Source organism: Lissotriton vulgaris, chromosome 4_1 (genome assembly GCF_964263255.1).
Source record: "Lissotriton vulgaris chromosome 4_1, aLisVul1.2, whole genome shotgun sequence".
Lineage (NCBI taxonomy): Eukaryota > Metazoa > Chordata > Amphibia > Caudata > Salamandridae > Lissotriton > Lissotriton vulgaris.
Window position 1 is genome coordinate 799,578,951 of NC_141691.1, and position 22,557 is coordinate 799,601,507.

The window sequence follows — 22,557 nt, forward strand, 5'->3', positions numbered from 1 at the left end:
CTAACTGCACGTCAGTTGCGGCTCTTTTACTACCCTACCAATGAAAGAGGGGGTTGGGATGTTTTACTTGCTTGCATTTGCGCTCTTGCTTTCCCAGTGGGTGAATCTGTACCATGTCGCTCAGAGATTCTTGTTTTGTATGCCTCCAGACAATAACTAGCTATTGCTTTACCTTGATTGACACTGATGATGTCTAAGGCTACAAGTGCACTTTACAGATCCATTATTAATAATCTAATGCTGGCCAAAGGACAGCAAGTCCAAGGAACAAGAAAAGACACAACCTTTTACTTTTTGGATGACCTAAAGTGCTGCTCAATGTAGTCCACGTCAGTCAAATGAAAAACAAAACCCCCGAGCACAGTCAGAAAAGTCTCAAACTGAGTACAAACCAATGATAGCTTAAGTCTTTTAGTCTTGCCTTCAAAGATTTGATGCTATAGGACTTGGGTGTATACTCTAGATTTGAAGACGGATTTCCATTTGGCAGAGAAGACAACTGACATGCTCGAAGTATGATGTTAAGCTGTTTCACAATCTGTTATATTAAGCTTATTATGTGACATTGAATGCTCAGCCTAAGCCCTACTACCACACAGAGCAGAGACAGGTTGCAAGAAAGCATGAAAAAGAAACGTTTGCAAAGCCAATTGGCCTCCACTACATGAGGTGTCGAATTTGTAAATGTTTTAGCCATATTGAACAGCAGCGCGGCTGCTGTACAACATGGCTCAAACATTGAAAAAGCCAATACCTCCCATAGGTGAGACCTTTCAGCTTTTTTGTCAAACGTTACTTTAAGTCACCCTCAGTCACATACTGTTCACCCTAGTGTTTCTCATATTTCTATGTTTGTTTCATTAGCTTAGTTATCATTTCGCACCTTAAAAAAAATAATTTGTCTCAGTGTAATTTAACCAAATAGTTTCACTTGACCAATCCCTTACTCCTGAGATTTGTGTCTCCCTGTTACTTTCTTTTTGCAGTTCAATGTTTAATGTTTACCCCACTTATGTGTCTTTTTGACATTTGTTCTCATTTAAGACACAACACTGTCACAGTAACATCACTTACGGGACCAAATACTGCTAGAAGACATTCACGTTGACAACGCCAATAGCTCAGGTATTGCCCAAACCTCTTGGCTTTGCCAATGCCTATTTTACATGGTTGGGTATCTAGCCCCATGCATAATCCTCCTTCTTTCGCAACTGGACTTGGGATCGGCCATGGCGGAGTGGAGGTGGCGACTAACTAGCCAAAAAGCTACTAGATTTTCTCTTGCCTGATGATTACTTCCTGTAAAGTGTGGTATCTAGCTATCCCAGAGTACACTATTCTGTCTACTCCCAAAAAGGTAAGACTCTTTTCTTGGTGTGTGGAACTCTCTAGTCCAACTCATAGGTGTGGCTACATGGGGGCTACTCTCCCTTTCGAAAACCAAAGTGATACAGGCTTTCCCCTCCCTGTTTGAGATGCCAGGCTGTCTTCTCTAACAAAAAAGTAGCACTTTCCTAATGTGGCTACACTTTTCAATTCAAAGACAGCTTCCCCTTTGAAGCACACCATCTGCGCTCACACTCACTCTGGCCATTCTGCCAGGAGAAGGTCACACCTCGTACCTCAGCAGGTCCTTTGTCACTCTTCCCAACACTCATTCTTTCCTTCTCCCTGGAGCATAGCATGCTGTCTCAAGGACAGTAACTGTTTGCAACATAAAACCAGCTGCTACAAAACTTGGGCAACAAAGTGATAACTTTCTAATGTTGCTATTTATAAAATAGTTACATTAAATTCCACTTGGGCAGCAATTTGGCTTAATGCAGTGATTCTTTTGATAACTTGAAGTTGTCCCACCTGGAAATTAGCACAGCTGAGTTGTCAGCATATAACTCCATAGTAGCCAATGGGGGTACTAACCTTACGAGAGTATGCAGGGTTTTTAAAGTCGGGACATATGAAGTCCTCAAAACACACATCCAGCTTTTTAATAAATGTTGCCCTGCCTTTAGAGCTTGTAAGGCCTACCTTAGGGATGACTTATACACATTTACTTATAAATACTAAAAATAGCTATTCCTATGAACAGTTGTTCAGCCAAAGCGTTATCAGCTCCAGAATGAGGCTCTCCCAGAGACTTATTCTTTTAATTTATTCTTTCCAATGGGGTTATTTGAACTGCTTTAAGCGCTATAATCACACTTTAGTTAACTTGCTTTTCTATTTCTGGTTAACATCAGGCTGGGATCACTGACATAATATCGAGGGACATAATATCGTCTACTAAAAATATCAGCGAAAAAATATCGACAGACAGAATATCGACTTTGTATCTACAAACAGGTAAGTACAAAAATATTGAGTAAAAAATATCGTTTACAGAAATATAGTTTGTAAAAATATCGACTTTATTAAAAACAATGTTAAATTAAATTAATATTAAAAATTATTTACTAAAATATACTTTAAAATACTTAAATGACCTTATAATAATTAAATAATTAATTAAAGTTATAAAAAAAAATTTACAATCATATTTGTTAAAACATATATATATATAGTAACATAATATAATTACAAAATATCCAATTTTATTATTACCGTAGGATAGCGGAAGTGTAAAATTACTATTTCCACTCCAGAGAGTGCAACATTAGATAAGGCGTTGGATAGCGTAGAGGTAAAAATTACTATTCCCACTCCAGAGAGTGCAACAGTAGGGAAAGCGTAGGATAGCGTAGGGGTAAAAATTACTATTCCCACTCCAGAGAGTGCAACAGTAGTGAAAGCGTTGGATAGCGTAGAGGTAAAAATTACTATTCCCACTCCAGAGAGTGCAACAGTAGGGAAAGCGTTGGATAGCGTAGGGGTAAAAATTACTATTCCGACTCAAGAGAGTGCAACAGTAGGGAGAGGGTTGGATAGCGTAGGGGTAAAACTTACTATTCCCACTCCAGAGAGTGAAACAGTAGGGAAAGAGTTGGATAGCATAGGGGTAAAAATTACTATTCCCACTCCAGAGAGTGCAACAGTAAGGAAAGCGTTGGATAGCGTAGGGGTAAAAATTACTATTCCCACTCCAGAGAGTGCAACAGAAGGGAAAGTGTTGGATAGCGTAGGGGTAAAAATTACTATTCCCACTCCAGAGAGTGCAACAGTAGGGAAAGGGTTGGATAGCGTAGGGGTAGAAATTACTATTCCCACGCCAGAAAGTGCAACAGTAGGGAAAGTGTTGGATAGCGTAGGGTTTAAAATTACTATTCCCACTCCAGAGAGTGCAACAGTAGGGAAAGGGTTGGATAGCGTAGGGGTAAAAATTACTATGCCCACTCCAGAAAGTGCATCAGTAGGGAAAGTGTTGGATAGTGTAGGGGTAAAAATTACTATTCCCACACCAGAGAGTGCAACAGTAGGGAAAGCGTTGGATAGCGTAGGGGTAAAAATAACTATTCCCACTCCAGTGAGTGCAACAGTAGGGAAAGTAGATACTTCATATATATTAATATCTATAAAAAAAATTAATTAAAAGTAATTACCAATTTAATATAGTATAGTAATTAATTAATTACAAATACTAATTTAATTTAATCATTACAATTAGTTATCTATTAATACTAATTAATTACAAATTAACAATTAATTGATTAGTAGTAAAAAGTTACTTAACAATTTAAATCTAATAAATACCCCCAAAAAATTAACATATGTAATTAGTTATAATTAAATTACTTCCCACCCTATTCCCCTATAAACCCACAACCCACTACAGAAAATACATTAGTAAAATTAACATAATTATCAATTAATCAATTTAATAAAATTAATTCTCAATGAAACTTTAATTAATTACCAAATAACAATTATTTAACAATTAATTATAAATAAATAACACTACATAAATTAACATATTTAATTAGTTATGATTAAATTACTTCCCACCCTATTCCCCTATAAACCCACAACCCGCTACAGAAATTAAATTAGTTACATTAACATAATTATCAATTAATCAATGAAATAAAATGAATTGGCAATTAAAATGTAATTAATTACCAAATAAAAATTATTTAACAATGAATTATAAATAAATAACACTACATAAATTAACATATTTAATTAATTATAATTCAATTACTTCCCACCCTACTCCCCTATAAACCCACAACCCGCTACAGAAATTAAATTAGTTAAATTAATATAATTATCAATTAATCAATTAAATAAAATTAATTGGCAATTACAGTGTAATTAATTACAAAATAAAAATTAATTAACAATTAATTATAAATAAATAACACTACATAAATTAACATATTTAATTAATTATAATTAAATTACTTCCCACCCTACTCCCCTATAAACCCACAACCCGCTACAGAAATTAAATTAGTTAAATTAATATAATTATCAATTAATCAATTAAATAAAATTAATTGGCAATTACAGTGTAATTAATTACAAAATAAAAATTAATTAACAAATAATTATAAACAAATACCAATAAATACATTTACATATTTAATTAATTATAAGTAAATTACTTCCGCCCCTATTCCCCTATAAACCCACAACCCGCTACAGAATTAAATTACGTAACATTTAAATAACATTAAATTCATTAATTAAGTGACATTATAACATAAATAAACACTTTTAACACATAAAATACACTATAAAAAATTCGATATTATTAAATGTACGATGTTTTTATTAACCTATATTATGTACTTCGATATTTTGACTATCTATATTTTAAAATTCGATATTACATTACTTACCTTCAAAACGATATTTTTGATGTCTATATTCTGTCCATTCGATATTCTGTCCAGCCTATATTTTGTACTCGATATTATGTCCATTCGATATTTTGTAGTCGATATTTTGTCTGTTTACCATCAGGCTGACCACCACAGATTACCTTTTTCAATTTGTGCCATTCCATTGCAGAGTCTTCTACCTGTTATGTGCGTTGGATCCATAGTTATAGTTGCACTACCCCCACTTGACAGGGTACTCATCTGGGGCCAGATGTACAATCATTGATGTTTGCGACTCGCAAATTGCATTAAATTGCGAGTCGCAAACATTAATGTACAACAGTGTCAGAGACACTGTTAGCAATTCCTAATGGGGTTGTAAATTGCATGCCTCATGCATATTAATGAGGCACTTGCAATTTGCGCCCCATTAGGAATGGCTGGCCCTCCCAGGGATGGTGGCCTGTTGGGCTCAGTAGACTTCCATGTCTGGGACTGCTTTTAAATAAAGCAGTTTTTTTAATACAGCCAGTTTTCCTTAAAGGAAAATGGGATGCATTTAAAAAAAGAAAAATTAAACGTTTTTGTTTCATTTTTTAAGGGCAGGTAGTGGTCCCTGGGACCACTGCCTACCCCTAAAAAATATTTTCCCCTGCATTCACAAAGGGGAAGGTGTCCCTTGGGGACCCTTGCCGTTTGCGAGTGCTTTACCACCCTCCTGAGAAGGGTGGTAAACTGCGACTGTTCTGAGACCAAAATGGTGGTCGCAAAACAGTCTCACATAGGGCTCAGACTCGCTATTGCCCCTTCCTAATAGCGAGTCGCTAATCCTATTTAGCGAGTTGCTAATCCTATTTAGCGAGTCACAAATAATTTGCAACTCGCTAAATAGGGTTAGTACATGGCCCATTTGTATTTTGCATGCGCAAACAGGTCGCAAACCCATTTGCGCAGGCAAAATAGGGTCGTACATCTGGCACCTGGTCCTTTAAAAAAATCTCCTGATCAGCATGTTTTGCTTTTTTGTGCCTCCAAGAGAGATATTGGTTCATCATGTTGCTTACCACTATTTGCATCAGTCCAGCACTCTGAGTTTTGATGCAGCATCAATTCCAGTATATTCAAGGCGAAACTCAAATTTTCCTCAAGGTCACCAATCACCACAAATGGTAATATCGCTTCTTCAGATGTATTTGTTACAATGGTTTCTGGCAGCTACGTGTCTCTTTTCTCTTGATGCATGTAGTGTTTATGGGGCGGGCAGTCTTTGATGGAGAGAGAGGGAAGAGACTATAAAGGAAATGTGTACCTTAAACATATTTGAACGTTTGTCAACTTGTGTTAAGGCTACCAACGGGCACTTTCATGCACCTTCCTTGCCTTTTGCTGTGGTGGCCGCTTGGAGTCTTTTATGTCCTGTGTTTTTGACCTACTTTCTGGTGGTCTCTTAATGCTTCTCACTGTTTTTCTGCAGAATTGGGGCTTAATGTATGTGTGGTCATAAGCAGTGTTTGGAGGGGACCTAAGCTGTACTTAGTTCAGTAAGCTGTAGCTGGGAAATTCGGTGGTTTTTAGTTTTTAAACGTTAGTTCTTATCACATTTCAACACCTAATTATAACATAATTTTAACCATTGTTATTTAAGGTAAATTTCTGATCACACACACACGCACACACCCATTTCTCTCTCTCGTCCCATCTGATTTTCCTGTCTACTTCTTCTTTCTTCTTTTTCTACCCCCATCCGCCACTTTCTATTTTTCTCACTGTCTCTCACAGTCGCTGTCTCTCTTTTGTCTTGTTCTCTTTCTTCCCTCTCTCTGTCTATCCATGTCTGCTTCTCTCTTTGTTCTGTCTTTATCTTTCTTTCTTCTCGGTCCCTAGACAGGCAGGTAGAAACTGAGACTTAAGCATTTGAAATCCGACCTGTGGTGTGATGGAATACATACAGTACGTAGTTTGATATCTGTTGGTGCCAGTTTGTATTTGAAAACCAATAAAGTATTATTATTTTTTTTTTAAGGATATGAAGCCCGAGAGCTGCAAACGGTGTATACATAGGGAGAAGTCAATTGTTTTGAGGGTGTTTGGAAAAATACATAGGTTCCTTTATTTCCAATATGCAGACCAGAACCATCTATGACTCAGGGTCGTTAAAATTGAGATTTCTAATTGTAAAAATGCTTGCAATACACAATGTTTAACATAGACGTATTTATTTTCAGCCTGAACACTCCAATGTCTGCTTTTGGTACATCCCGCCAAGCGTCGGAAGAATTCAGCTTGCTTCAGAACGAAACAGAAAATTACATAAGGTAAGTGTTCTAAATTTCGCGCTGCCATGAAATAAGAAATTATAGTCTCGTACGTGCCATCTTCATTTTCATGTGACATATTTGAAATTTCATTTTTGCTACCTGCTTCCTCAACGCAGTGGATAATAATGTACCACATGCAATCAAAAAAGTATTCCAAATTTTTTTTTTTGCAAACCAACAAGACAGAAACAATTGATACAAAGCATAAAGAAGGTATTTAAAGATCAGTTTCAAGCATCCGATGTTAGAGAAGCAAAATAGAATTGTAGCAGATATGTGTAGGAAATAGAAAAATACGTGTAGTTCTTTTACCGTATCTTGTATTTATATGTCACGATATTTCTGAACTTTTTGAATGGGATGCATAGTTGCACGTGGAAAGAACAGAGGTGGAACAGCTCTGCCAGCCATATCAATAAAAACCCATGGGGCTCATGTACGAAATGGCAGGCTGCAAATAGTGGGTGCAAATTGCCCGCTGACATTTTGCAACCTGCCTTGCATTTTGAGATGCGGACTACAAACTAATAGGCCACGTTACAAAAAAATTCCAGCCACACAGGGCGTCACAGAACAACCTAGACTAGTGCTGTCTCTTCCCAAAACAAAAGTTGTTTAAAAAACTATTTTCCCTTTCTGTAATTGCTGTCTTTGCATGTGGTTGTTACAGTTTAAAATTGCAGTTTTGACCGGATTGCATATTTTATCATCTGTTTTATGTTTTAAACTTGTGGGTTTCCCTGCCCATGATTGCTTGCATTTAACGTGTTGAATTGCGGGATTTGCAGTCCAACCTCTGTAGTTTGTCCTCTCATTCCTTGGTGACAAATCTGTTTTCCCTCCAAATTTCTTCTCTGCTCTGTGCTAAGACATGTGTGTTAAAACAGTGCACCCCCAGCCACCATTTTGTGTTCACAAGCCAGTGAGGCCAGCCCCCCTGCCTCCCCCCCCCCCCCCAAGCAACAGGGATATTCTACATCAGAGGGTGCTTCTGTGAGCTGTTTAAACTGTATTTACTGGGGCTGGTGCACTTTGTTTTTTGGCCAGCAGGGGGAGTAAAGTTTTATTCAAACAGTATTGTTAGATTTCGGGGTTAGTGAAGCCTTTACCTGCAGAAGTCCAAAGTGTGGATTGAGCCTGTCTGTCTCCTAGGAGATTCTGAACAGGAGAAGCAGCTTCCAACTCCGTGACCAGCAAACCTTGTCTGAGGTTGCTGGGACCTTATATGGTCTGTTGTGGTTGGCACATGTGTACACTGATTGGTGGTTGTATCTGGTGTTTCTATTGGGTTTGGGTTGATGTCCTCATTTGTTGGGTATTTGAGGGTTCTGATTGCTTTCTGGGTCTGTGATTCAATCGTTGTAGGGTTGGCACTAGGGCTAGGGTTAGGATTTCTATTGGAAGTAGGGACTAGGGCTTCCTAATTTTGGTTGTTGGGAGTAGGGTTGGACTAGGGCTAGAATTAGATCTTTAATTGGAAGTAGCTATTTAGGGCTTCTGGTGTGTTCGTTGCTGGACTAGGTGTGGGACTTAGAGTAGGGTTAGGCTTTCTATTGGAAGTAGGGACTAGGGCTACCTGTACCATTGGCTGCTTGAACTTGGGTTGGGACTACTGGTAGGGCTAGGGCCTTAATTGGACGTAGGGATCAGGGTTTTTAAACTGATTGGGTGCTTGTACTTGGCTAAGATTGGCTGTAAGGTCCTGGTCTCCTATTGGTTCTAGATTTTAGGGCTAGTGTTGTGATTGGATAGTGTTAGGGCTAGGGTTCCCATTGGCTGAAGGGGTCACCTGATTACTAGGGCTATAAAAGGCAAGGGTTAGGGCGTCTCAACCCGGGCGTCGAGGTTAAGGGCGGAGAGGACAAGGGTAGTTGCCTGTTTGAGCCTGTTATGGGCGGAGAGGACAAGGGTAGTTGCCTGTTTGAGCCTGGTCGAGACTGGTCGGGACTAGGACCAGAAATGCTGCCCTTTTTCTCATTTAGCAATACCCAGCCCACGCCATCCACATCCACAAACAGAGCAACACACTTGCACCAAATGTACACCACACACAACACTATGCACAAATTAATGTACCAGCCTGCACTACAAACCCAACCAAACCACATCTACACACCCTACTATCCCAACTACCACAAATATCCACCATCACCCACAAACAGTACACAACCCTATCCTATACCACTAATCAATACACTCATCACTAACACAACGCCAATCAACACCGTACATAACTACATCCCATTCAGACAAACTCTCCCTGCTGTAATTACACCTAACAGACCACCTTTTATCACTAACAAACATATAATGATCCTTCCATCAGTTGTCCCACAAACACCCTCCTCTCTCTTCTACCATAATAACACTAACACACAACACACCCCACCCCACTTTGTAACTCTTGCAACAAACCATTCTAAGATAAACACTCTCACCTCTACTTCATTCCCTCCTACACACAACATACACTCTACTCATAAACACATCACCACCCCTCTACGTCACAACCTCCTCTCACAAACAATACTACACAACCAAATCCAGTGCATGAAACATATACATCAGCGCCCCTTTTCACTACACCTCAAAAGCAAAACATATCACACACACCAGCACAACAAGATCTTCAGAGCACAACACCTCATAATACTTACCATCACAAAATACATAACATTGACAAATTCCACCATAGAACAAAAAAAAACAAGCAGCCAAACTATGGAACTCTTTACCCCCCAACATAAGATCCCCCGACAACCACCTTATCTTCAGAAAACTCACGATTTGGCTCTTACCCACATAAGCACCATAAGGAAACAGAAATTTACAGCATATCCCTCTGCATATAAGCATTTGTTTTCACTATAGATATGTACCTATCTTTGTGTATTACTTTATAAACATGTAAAATAATTATGTTGTTACGAGAAAAGAGAAAAAAATATTAATAATAATATTAATCAATAAATAAAAACATCTTTGTAATACATGTACATACTTCCATAGTGCATCTAAGTACCTTCCATGTATTTGGATCTGTGTGTCTGTAACTTTTCTCCTGAAAAAGCATATCCAATGCACTACCCTATTTCTTATCCTGTGCCTCTATCAATATATTTAATCTAAATATACCTACTTCCTTTATGTATCTATATACTTTCAATGTACTTATGGATCTATATATTTATCACTTTCTTCTATTTTAGCATTTCCAATGAACAAGCCTATTTCTCAGCCTATACTTCGCTCAATATATATTCTAGCCCAACCTTCTGACTCATCTCAAACTTCTTTCTACTACTCCTTCCAATGCACTACCCTATCCCTCATCCTATACATCTATCAATATATCCTCTACATCCACTCTCTCATTTATCCCAAACCGCATATCACTACTATGATCGCCAAAATAACCCTTTCTAGACTCTCTCCTGCTCTACCCCTCCTTGCATCATCTGACACCTCTTTTTACTACACCGATCCCATAAAACAAACCTTTCTAATCTCTCCCCTCTGACTCCTCCCCTCCAAAACACCTTTTTACTCATCCAAAAGCCTCTTCCTACTGCTAAGACATAAAAAAAATCCTTCACTCTTTATCCCTCCACTATCCTTTTCAATCAAAATTAACAGAGTAACATCTTCACTTCTCAAATTCCATATTCAACTATACTAATATACTGCCCAAATAACTGAATAACATATCTACTACTCAAATTACTTCATATTTTACTATACTAATTTTCAACAGTAATCCTTTATGGGTTCCGGAGTGGCGTGCTACTCGCCAGAAAAAGCGCTTCAACATCCATCAGGGGTAACAAGTGCTATATGAATGCAAGTCTTTCTTCCCCTTTTATCCCTCCGCTATCCTTCTCACTCCAAGTAACAGAATAATATCTACCACTGAAATTACCTCATATTTCACCATATTAATTCACCACTAATCCTTTATAGGCTTCCTGAATACCGTGCGTCAACAAGCGATAAATACAAACCTTTGTCCTCCTCTATCCTTCTGCTATCATTCCAAATCCAAATAACTGACTAACCTATCCATCACTTAAAATGTAGTGGCATGTTTCACTATACTAATTCAGCACTAATCCTCTATGGGTCCCGGAGTAGCGTGCTACCCGCCGAAAAAGCGCTTCGCGCCTCGTCAGGGGTAGTAAGCATATATAAATGCAATTACAATACAATACAATCCAATGCGTTAGTTACCGTGAGCCTGTGTCAAATGCCCTTGCAACACCATGGATGCGCTGTATTTAGAATACAGGGCTCCATGCCACAAGGAATAACAGATGCATCAGAAATTCTGATGTATTTGTTGGCATAATAGTGACGCATTGTTGGAGTTGGTTGTAAAACTGACGCAACTCCAGCAATGCGTCAGAACACATAGGCGAGTCCCAGTAAAAAGCGCTGTGTCTATCCTTATGCCTGGCGTAGGGATTTTGACACAGTCAAGTCATAGAATGTGAATTTCACTATGCCATTTCTATGTGGCTATTTGCGTGGGAGCGACTACTCTGCATACAATTTCAAAAGTGCTTTATTCGAGTATTACTCATAAAAGCAGACATACAGACATATAATAAAAAGTCAATTAAATTACACAAAATCATTTAGACATAGCACTGTTTACATTTTAAAAAGCTATTACTCATCATACACACAGGTGCATTACTGTTTAAAAATTTCAGAAAATGATTACAGTAACGTATGCTAAAAAATCATTGAAATTCCATACCGAATGATACATTAAATAAACCATTACAGAGAATAGACAATAGTCTAGCAGTCTCTGAGCAACTAAATATGCAGTTACAGAGAATAGACAGTAGTCTAGCAGTCTCTGAACAACTAAATAAACAGTTACAGAGAAATAGACAATAGTCTAGCAGTCTCTGGACAACTAGGCAGAGAGTAGTTATCCTACTAGCAATCTCTGCCTTATTGTCCACGCCCACCCCAGATACTTTGCGGTGGCAATTATGATCCAAGTTACAGAAGTAGATCTTACAATACGCAGCGCTACCTTGCTACTTTTAGTGCCTAAGTTTCTGCACATGGGTGCCAGCCAGGCTTGCCTTGGGGCAGAATATACTGGGCAAGAAAACAAAAAGTGACCAAGGGTTTCGTTTCCTTCCCCACAGACAGGACAAATAGCTACACCTCCTGATTTCCACTTAGATGTTAAATTACGGAGAGGGAGGGAACCAACCATTAATTGGAAAAGCAGTTTCCTGTCCATGGGGTTCGATATATAGTCCCAATACATTTCATAAATAGGGTACATTTTACCTTCGAGGAAACTAGTGGTCATGGACCCACTATTAGTACTGAGCAAACTCCTTTTAGCAACATGTTCCCAGAAAATGTTTTTTAAAATAGACTTGGTGGGAAATGGTGCCCCAGCTGGATCGGTCCATAAAACATTTAGTCCTAATTCGGAAAGTGCAAACTTTAATGTTTTGAACCATCTGATTTTGTTGAAGCGGTCCGCTTTAATGACGTCAATGAACCCATCCGCGTAGTGGGAGAGCTCCGGCGTGGTCCAGAGCCTACGCCAATATAGATTCGGGCGTAGTTTGGCAATTTCCGAAATTTCTCTCCTGCCAAGCTCATATCGCAGGGGCAATAGCGGACTACTCTGAGGGGTACCTGTCAGCATCCTAAAAAATGTATTCTCTGATATTTGGAGTTCCTGCAGATTTTCGAGCCCCCACAGCTCGGCACCATACAAAGCTGACCCAATTGCTTTTGCCTCGTATATTATCAAAGGTGTTTTGATGGGTTTAGTCAGCGATTTCCTGTGTTCCTTTATAATGGTGCCAGCTAATTGCTTGTGTCTTAATGTAGCAATATTGAGATGTTGGTGCCACCTATTATCATTTGAAATAAGGATCCCCAGGTAGGTAAATGATTTTACAACCTCCAGAATGCGTCCACTCATGGAAATTTTGGGTTTAAAATTTCTATGTGGATTAAAAACCATGAGTTTTGTTTTGGAAGCATTCACCTCCAGTCCGTGATCTACACAGAACTCGTCAAATATTGCCAATGCTTTTTGCAGACCACTTGGGGTTTTAGATAAAATTAACGTATCATCGGCGAACATTAAAATGGAACTTTTACACCTGCGAGAAAGGGAGCATCCACTACCTGAGATTGCATGCGGGAAATAATACCATTAATAAAAAGGGTGAACAAAGTTGGGGCCATTGAGCACCCTTGCCGAACCCCGCGCTCAACGGAAAATTCGGCTGTGTCATTACCGTACCGTACTCACCCCATCGGACTACTCTGCATACATTATACCTGGCGCAGGTATAATGTGGAACAGGGCTCTACAAATGGATGCATTGGACCCAATGCATCAGTTTGTAGTTATAGAGCAGTGTGGCTCCCTGATTGCGCCACTGCTACATCAAAAAAATTGACACAGCGGCGGCGCAAAAGCCTGTAAAAAAGCCACTAATAAGGCATGGTGTTATTTGCCACACCCTGTGGTTGCCTACGAACACAGGATTGATCAACTGCACAGAACAGTAGATCTCATTGCTTGCGTTTTTACTCCCGTTGCCTTTAGGAAACAGGTGTTACTTTAAAAATAAGGCAAAATCCTATTTGGGAACACATTGGGAGGAGCATGCAATGGTTCCCTGGATGTTTATTTCTCTCCTTGATGCCGCCTGATACATTTCCACTGGTGCACCTGTCCCAGGGGGATGCTGCCCGTTTTTAGGTCTGGTGTTAGCCAAAACCTTTTGATTTTATTAAAATTATATGTATGATATACTTACTTATGCGGACTTTGAGCCAACTCTCTTCATCCATTGGTCTGTTGTTTAGTCATTCACATTTGCTTCTGCCCACTACAGAGCAAAGCATGGGTCAGTGGGTCAGCCTATTTGAACCACTAGTTATCTTAGAGGGCATACATATTGTTCTTTCGCAAGGTTGACATCTGCATTCCTTCCTTCTTTCTTTCTTGCCTTCCTTTTACTTTCATTCTTTCTTTTTTCTTTTTCACCTTCTTTCCTCCATTTCTTTTTTGTCTTCCTTCCTTCTTTCCTTCATTCCCTCTTTCCTGCTTTCTCTCTTTCTTTTTGGCGTCCTTCTTTTTCCCTTCTTTCTTTCTTTTTTGCTTCAACTCTTTTTTCCTACTTTCTTCTCCTCTTTCTTCCTTTCCTTCTTTCTTCCTCGCTTTCTTTACATACTTCTTTTTTGCAATACCAAGGCGAAACAGCAAGCCTAACATCTACACTTCAGTGTACATGTAACGCACGTCCCCGGGAAACAAGAGTCCCCCACAAATAGTCCTATTTTTTCGAGTATTACAGACTAGTGTGCATCTCCACCGCTCCTGCTGTTTCCATAGAGCAGTCTCCAAGACCAATGTTAGATTAGTCAGAATTGTGGTTTGCACGACCAAATCCAAATTTAACAAGCATTGGCATAGCCAATAGGTCTCGCTTTTGGGACCTTATAAGTATTTAGTTATGCCGCACAATATCCTTGGTGCAACAACATCAACTGTTGCATGGCTAAACACTTATAAGGCTTAAAACAAAGAATCCCTTTGTTTTCTGTTTAATTTGAGCATACAGCACCAGTCAACTTGCATTCACAGACCGCGCACACTACATTCAAAAAGTCACCCTAGGAGTTGAAGAATACAATGTCAAAGTAAGTTACCAAAACATTTATTAAAAAAGTCCTTTTGCTATCTCCAATTTATTTATAATAGTTTTTTTAAAAACACATATATAGTGATCAAATCAGATTGTACATTGTTTTTAAACAAAAATACACATAATACATAAATCCATACACAAAATATGACCCTATAGGAGTAAAACAAATTCATTAAGTGATCATACAAAAATAAAAACACAGAGTATAAATACAAACGAGGAAGATATGATCTTTTGTCAAAAACACTTTTTTAAAAAAAAATCAAATTTCAGTGTGCTCTATTGCTGTTTATCAATGCTAGTGAATTCCAGCATAGGTCTACTTGTGAGACCAGCTTCGTGTTGATTATTCTCATAAACCAAACAACCAATGATTTAAACAAACAAAGCAACGCGTTTCGGTGGCATATACTTTCCACCTTCCTCAGGCTAACACTAGATAATTGGTAAATCTCCCCACGAATAATCTAAAAATGACAATAAAAACAAGTTAAAAAGATGGCACCTACATCATAATGTTAAAAAACAATGCCAATTGTAATACACAAGTTAAAAAATGCATTATGGCGTGTGCAGTCAGGAACTTTTACTAACACCAACCCAAAATAGCAAATCCCAACTGTGAACAAATCATCAGTATAGTGTTTAACCATTGCATTCCCCGCTTCCAATGGGTGCTGTAAGTAAGAATAAAACTACATCACCCGCTCCATTCTTAAGACACACACTCACTTGTTCGCACTCAGATTCAAAATCAAAGAAAAAATGTAACCTGAATACACACTGATAGAATTCGTGGGTTATCGGAGGAAATTCATCTCTCTTAATTCGCTGCTCTAATGTCCACAGATGGTACACAAGCAGATCAATGGGTGAAGTGAAGGGCGCACGGATAATCACCCTAAAACGACATGCATCATTATAAGTATCAGAGAGGACAATATTAGCGGCGTCTTACACCATAGAGACGTCCCAAAGGATTACTAAGGCTAATAGGCCCATGTCTCATTTAAAAAAATAATAATGGACCATTGATCCTCCAAATTACTATTGTCAGAGCAATAAATACCTCAATTGCCTAATCTCCCAAATCTCAAAGGGTCACTCAGATCCCAAAGCGAAGAGGATGAACACCTCAAAGAGATGGCCTCGCATACAAGACACTGAAATGATTAAATACCAAAAATGAATTTTTTAAGAATCGCACTAAACCCCATTGTTCTCTACTGCTATCAAACACACAGTAACACATTCCATCGTGTGTTCACGGAATTTACCTGTGGGTGATGAAGGCTTGTGCAATGCACTCCGTGATACCCTTAGACTTCACGTTGCGGTGCAAATAATGTTTAAAATGAATGATATTTAAAAGTGCCTGTATAGACATAATGAGAAAGCCCTGTTGTTACACTCCGTCAATTTGGAACTTGTTTTAAATTATCAATGCACGGTTTGATATACCCAACCCAGGGCTATAGCGAGAAGCACCGGGCAAAATATGAATCTAAGAACCCACAGAGGGAGAATGAACACATCCGTGGCCAAGAAGCACTACTTCGTATGCCGCATCCGGACAACAGAGGATAAACCCAACCACCTCCTCCAACCCATATAGAACGTGGTCGGTGCAAAAACAGGGTTTTATTTACATGCACCTGGTTCGCCATGGTACCAAAACTTACCGGGACTCACAGGTCTCCTGGCATGCTCCTAAAAAATGTTCACGGAGAGAAAAAACCTGCCATTACCATTCCGGGGCTTTAAATACACGCCCACTGTCAGTAAAAAGTCCGATTACTGAAAATCGAAAGCGGACTGACGAGCCCTCGCCGGACCCGCCATCTTGTAATGGGTTAAATACATCACGTATAAAATATGTAATAAGGCAAGACTATATTGATGCGAAAAGGCACTTGAAAAGTTATTGCCATTAGTAGTAAAACCGGATCCTAACCCATGATGGTCTATTGGCCCATGCTGCCGTTTTTGCTGGGGTGCACGACGCACCGTGCAGTTCAAATGATGGCGGACCAGAGAGGGAGCATATCTTCAAGGAGTTCTGCCTCCTGATTGGCTGTTGAAGTTCTGCCTCCTGATTGGCTGTTGAAATCAACACTGAATAGAAACCTGTGGTGCGCGCGCACCAGAGAGGAGCCGACTCGGGAATCGAAACCAGTGGTGCGCGCGCACCAGAGGAGTGGGGGTAAGGGAGCGCGAAGACGCCGAGACAAGGTAGGTGATGTGTGTGTAAGGGGGGGTTCTCTGTGTATGTGTGTGCGTGCGTGTATGCGGGGGGGGGGCTGTATGTGTGTTTGCACATGTTGTTAACAGCCTGCCGGAATCGGAGCGCGTGTTGACGCGCGCGACTTGATCCCGGCAGGCTGCTGCTGCGTGCGCGTGACAGTCTGTTGTCCTCTCCCCTTGAGTCCCTGAAAACCGGAATGATAGCAATAGTCTCGCTCTGCGACAGCAGGCCTTTGGCCTGCAATCGCAGGGCGAGACCTAAAAAGTAATTGGGTCCATCCAGTATTTATTATCATTGAGTTTCTTTATTCTTCATTTAAAGTTAAAACAGCCAGCGCGTTTTGTCCGGATTTAGTGGACTTTGTCATGGCTGTATTACATACAAAACATATAAAGTATAATGCAACACAATACCGACAAAAGAATTCACAAAAATACATCCAACCAGCACAGTAGCAGCAACAAAGATTTCCCATGGAAAATCTACGTGCAATACTTGCATAAAAATAAGCGCATATAAAAAATCCACATACAAATAACCACACATTAAAACAACATACCAAATCGTATGTGCAAGTTACAAATAAGAAACAGACAGGAACAATCCAAGCATGTGTCCGATCAACAAAAATGTTACTGAATAACTCAGTAGCATGTTGACATAGTATAAGGAAAATGCAAAGTAAAACCGAGTAGTATAGAGGGATATTATAAAAGAATAGATTGTAGTGCATTATGACCCGTCCGGGAACTTGAGACTCCATATAAGAGTGAAGAATACAAGGCAGAGTGAAGATATTAACAAGATAAGGTCCTTAATGGGATGAATGCCTAGAGAGAAAAGTTACCAAGGCGACATACATCATTATCAGCATGTGGTCTCCTAGAATTGTGGAAATTTGCAACAAGGCTGTTTGATTCAGTGTGTCTCTCACGTTTAAACTGTTCCATCCTGTGCAGCACGAACATTAACCCTGTAAGGTACTTTAGCACGAGTTTAAAACTATCACTAGAGTAATCACAGATCTCTCCATCAAGTGCATTACTCCCCAAACTCAATGATAATAAATACTGGATGGACCCAATTACTTTTAAATTTGGATATGGTGGTGCATTCCACATTTGTGACAAACCTTTATTTTTTGCCTTCTGTCCTTCTTTTTGTCTTACTTTCCTTGTTCCTTTGTTTTTTACCTTCTTCTTTTCCCTCTTCCTTCTTTTTTTGCCCTTCTTTCTTTCTTTTTTGCCTTCCTTGCTTTGTTCTCTTTTATCTTGCCTTTTTATTGTATTGCCTTCTCAAAGGCAAGGCAAGAGGCGGTAACCAAAGTCAGACCGATTGGCTTTTTTAGGTCTGTTTTTGAAAAGACCTTTTAATTTTGAAAATATAGAGATCTACTCCGAAATAAATTAAATTTTTCACTCTACTTGTAATAGTATTTAAACTTTACAAAACAAACTGCAGACATTTAGGTACCCTAAAAAGGAAAAGTTAGAAAGAAAAAAGTTTATTGTTTTTGAAGGAATGCATGTGGGTCTTGATGTGAAAAAAAAACATTTTGTGGTGGCACATCTCATGAGGTATCTTGTAAGATACATTTAATTTCAATTCACAATTGGTAAGGGACACTCCTATCACACCCCCTACTAATTCTGATACAGAATGAGTCACAAACCCCATTTTGTCATTCTGAAAGGCTTTTGAGAATCTCAAAGATCACAGAATTTGCAACCACAAAATGTTTTTTTTTACATCAGATCCGCCAGGATTTTTTGGTCCAGTTTGCCAAATTTTGCAAATTCAAAATAAAAGAATTGTGGCCCAAAAAAGCTACATTTGTGATATTTTTGATGTAGGCACGAAATGCGCCGGTCACAAAAATCCGGTGGACCAGGTGTAGGACCACTAAACCAGCACTGCACAGCGAGACAGACAGGGCTGGACTGGGCTTAGCGGGCACCGGGCAATCCCCCGGTGCGCCGCACAGGTGGGGGCCGGTTTTTGGCCCCTGGGGGCCGTTTTTGTTACAGGGCCGTTTTTACAGCATAGCTGCAAATTCGGCCCTGTAACAAAATCGCCAGAAAACCGGCCCTGGCAAGGAGCTCAACGCCACCCACAACCCCCCGGGGCGGGGGGGGGGGGGGGGGGGGGGGGGGCGGCCAAGCACTTTGCCAGGGCCGGTTTTGGTTCCCAGTCCGGCCCTGGTGACAGAGCTGGGAGACAAATGCTTGGTGACAGAGAGAGTGCAGATTTTAAATGGCACTCTCCCTGTCACAACACTGCTGTCATGCTTCTCAGCATCAATGGTCGAAACTGTGACTCTGCCCTCCTCACATCTTAAATAAAGGTGTGAGGAGAGGTTAAAGTAACATCTCCCCTCCAGCACAATGTGGTTCACGCTAATTGTGCGTTATGTGTGCTGGGGGAGGTGTCAAGGCATCAGGCTGGGGAGAGAGTGAGGGGTGAGAGTAGATAAGTGCCATGTTGGGCGGGGGTGTAGGGACCAAAGACTGCCAAAGGAGGCCGGAACATTAAGATGCCTGTTTAGTCCCGTTCTCTTGGGGTCTTTAGTTTTTCTCCTGGCTGTGGAAGCAGAGAGAGTAGGAAAACACCTCTCTCCTGCCAAGGGTACTTTCATTGGACCAGCGCAGCAGCACAGGCTCAATAAAAGGAAGGTTAAGAAAAGAGTTTCATTTTGCAGGGGGATTTTGTAGGAATTAATAAAAAAGTAGGACATGTATATTTTATGTTTTACATGTCTTAGCAGTGAAAAGCCTCAAAAGTCGTTTTTCACTGTGACAAGGCTGGCTCCCCCATATAAAAGCACTGCGTTACATTACAGTACCTTATAATGCCTAACTTCAGTTTGGAAGTAGCTAAAAAATGATTCAAAAACTCATTGTCATAGTAATTCAAACCCCAATTTAATAGTCAAGTTGGATTTTACATTACTGTTTTGAAAATTAATCTTTTATAAAGTTGTCATTTTCCTGCCTGATCCCAATGGGCCTTTCTGCCAGTGTTCTGTGTTACTCAGGAGCCGAATGGTTTCTTGACTAGGTGTGAAGTAGCTCCCAGAGCTGAGCCAAAGCAAGCGGGTTGAACTTTCCCTGACAGAATGACCAACTGGTCTGTACTCAGGAACTTAATTAACTTAAAAGGATGCTTACCCTTTCACAGGGAGCTGTAGCTCACAATTGGGCCTTTCCCTCTATTTGACCTGCTTGCCAGCTAGGCACCAATCTCAGGGGGCAAGGAGCTGCCCCAGACCTGGTTTTGAGTGGCCACAAGGGAGGGGTTGACCATTATCATAGCCACACCTCTGGGTGAGCGTAAGGAGCTCTGCACAGGGGAAGAAAGGCTCAGCCATCTTGGTTTTGGGTAAAGAAGGGCACTGTGGAATAGTTTACAATAAAACAAATTGAAAGTGCGGCAAAACTGGATAGGATCACCCATGCAAACGTTTACCCCAATGACTAGGGAGTGGCCATGAGTTTCTTCCACAGGCTGGCACTGGGCTTAAATGTGGCACCAAGAGTACACTCTTTAGAACACTGCTGGTCTTGTGTAAAGCAGAAAAAGGATTAACTTGATGTTGTGACATGTGAGGAGAACCCTAAGGGCTAAACCTGCTCCTGCTTGTACCCATAACCAAAATGTGGACTTCAAGGATCAGTTGGCTGACATCCTGTTAAGCTACGACACAAGAGCTGCAAGAAGCCCACCTTCCTGAAAAGCCCAGGTGACCAGCTCCAACTACCTGCCCTAGATCTTTTTGGTGGCTTTAACAGGAATTAATCCTGCCCCCCTAACTGGTGTCTCTAAGGCCCCCAGGTCCCTTAGATAAGTGTCAGTTTGTACTCCCAGGGGCGGCTGGTGACATTTGAAAGTGGTGTGGCGTAAACTAATTGGCATATTGCACCGCAGGAGCGAGCCCGAACCACCTTGCATCCATCCATACATCATTCATGCATCCACCCATCCATCCACCCACCCACCCATCCTGCATCCATACATCATTCATTCATGCATCCACCCATCCATCCATCATGAATCCACCCATCATGTATGCATCCATGCATCCATCCATACATCATTCATGCATCCACCCATCCATCCACCCACCCACCCATCCTGCATCCATACATCATTCATTCATGCATCCACCCATCCATCCATTATGCATACACCCATCATGCATGCATCCATGCATCCATCCATACATCATTCATGCATCCACCCATCCATCAACCCACCCACCCATCCTGCATCCATACATCATTCATTCATGCATCCACCCATCCATCCATCATGCATCCACCCATCATGCATGCATCCATGCATCCATCCATACATCATTCATGCATCCACCCATCCATCCACCCACCCACCCATCCTGCATCCATACATCATTCATTCATGCATCCACCCATCTACCCATCATGCATCCACCCATCATGCATGCATCCATGCATCCATCCATACATCATTCATGCATCCACCCATCCATCCACCCACCCACCCATCCTGCATCATACATCATTCATTCATGCATCCACCCATCCATCCATCATGAATCCACCCATCATGCATTCATCCATGCATCCATCCATACATCATTCATGCATCCACCCATCCATCCACCCACCCATCCTGCATCCATACATCATTCATTCATGCATCCACCCATCATGCATGCATCCATGCATCCATCTATACATCATTCATGCATCCACCCATCCATCCACCCACCCATCCTGCATCCATACATCATTCATTCATGCATCCATCCACCCACCCATCTAACCTACATCCATCATTCATGCATCCATCCACCCATCATGCATGCATCCATCCATGCACCCATCCACCCACCCATCCACACAGTGACAGCATTAATGGCCGACAGCAAAGTTAAGGCATCAATTAGATCTCAAATAATTCCTGCGTCCTGTTGTCCAAACAACTCTGCATGTCAATTCTTACCCACCAAGGGTTCAATCTAGCATTGGAACTGTTTTATTTTCAATAGATATTCCCATAGTTTTAGTAAAATGAGCATCAACAAAATTACCAGAAGCCCCAGATTCAATCATTGGCTGAATCTTAATATTTGCCCTTTCTGCAAACTAACTCTATAAACAAAAACAAATGCTGCTGTGCTTTTTGCACTAATTGGGTCAAGAAGATCCGGGACACTACATAAAGAGAACTTGAAAGTGTGGCCTCAATCATTAATAGGTCTTCTCTTTTTCCACGTACTGACTTTCACTTGTATAACTTTTAATTTGGATTTCAGGTTTCATGGGACAGTCTTTTAAAAAGTGGATGATTTCACTACAATACATGTAAAGTTTAGTTTTTTATCTTTTTGCCCTATCGTCTTTATCAACAGCACCCCATGTACATTGGCTCTGGAAAGGAAGGAGTCTTAACAAACAGAGGCCGCAGTATGAGGGAGGGAGAGAGCTCTGCCCCCCCAGACAGGGGGTTATGTACCCGGGCTATGTATTGACCAGCCAATCCTG

At 40.4% G+C, this 22,557-nt stretch overlaps 1 protein-coding gene across 1 annotated transcript in view; it reads left to right on the forward strand.

The window, feature by feature from the left end:
- Positions 1-22,557, forward strand: part of LOC147722600 (glutamate decarboxylase 1-like) — a 1,148,213-nt gene that overhangs the window by 1,078,482 nt on the left and 47,174 nt on the right. Inside the window, exon 14 of the mRNA XM_086965127.1 lies at positions 6,986-7,075. Coding sequence (XP_086821253.1) covers positions 6,986-7,075 — 90 coding nt within the window. The remainder of the gene's footprint in view (positions 1-6,985; positions 7,076-22,557) is intronic.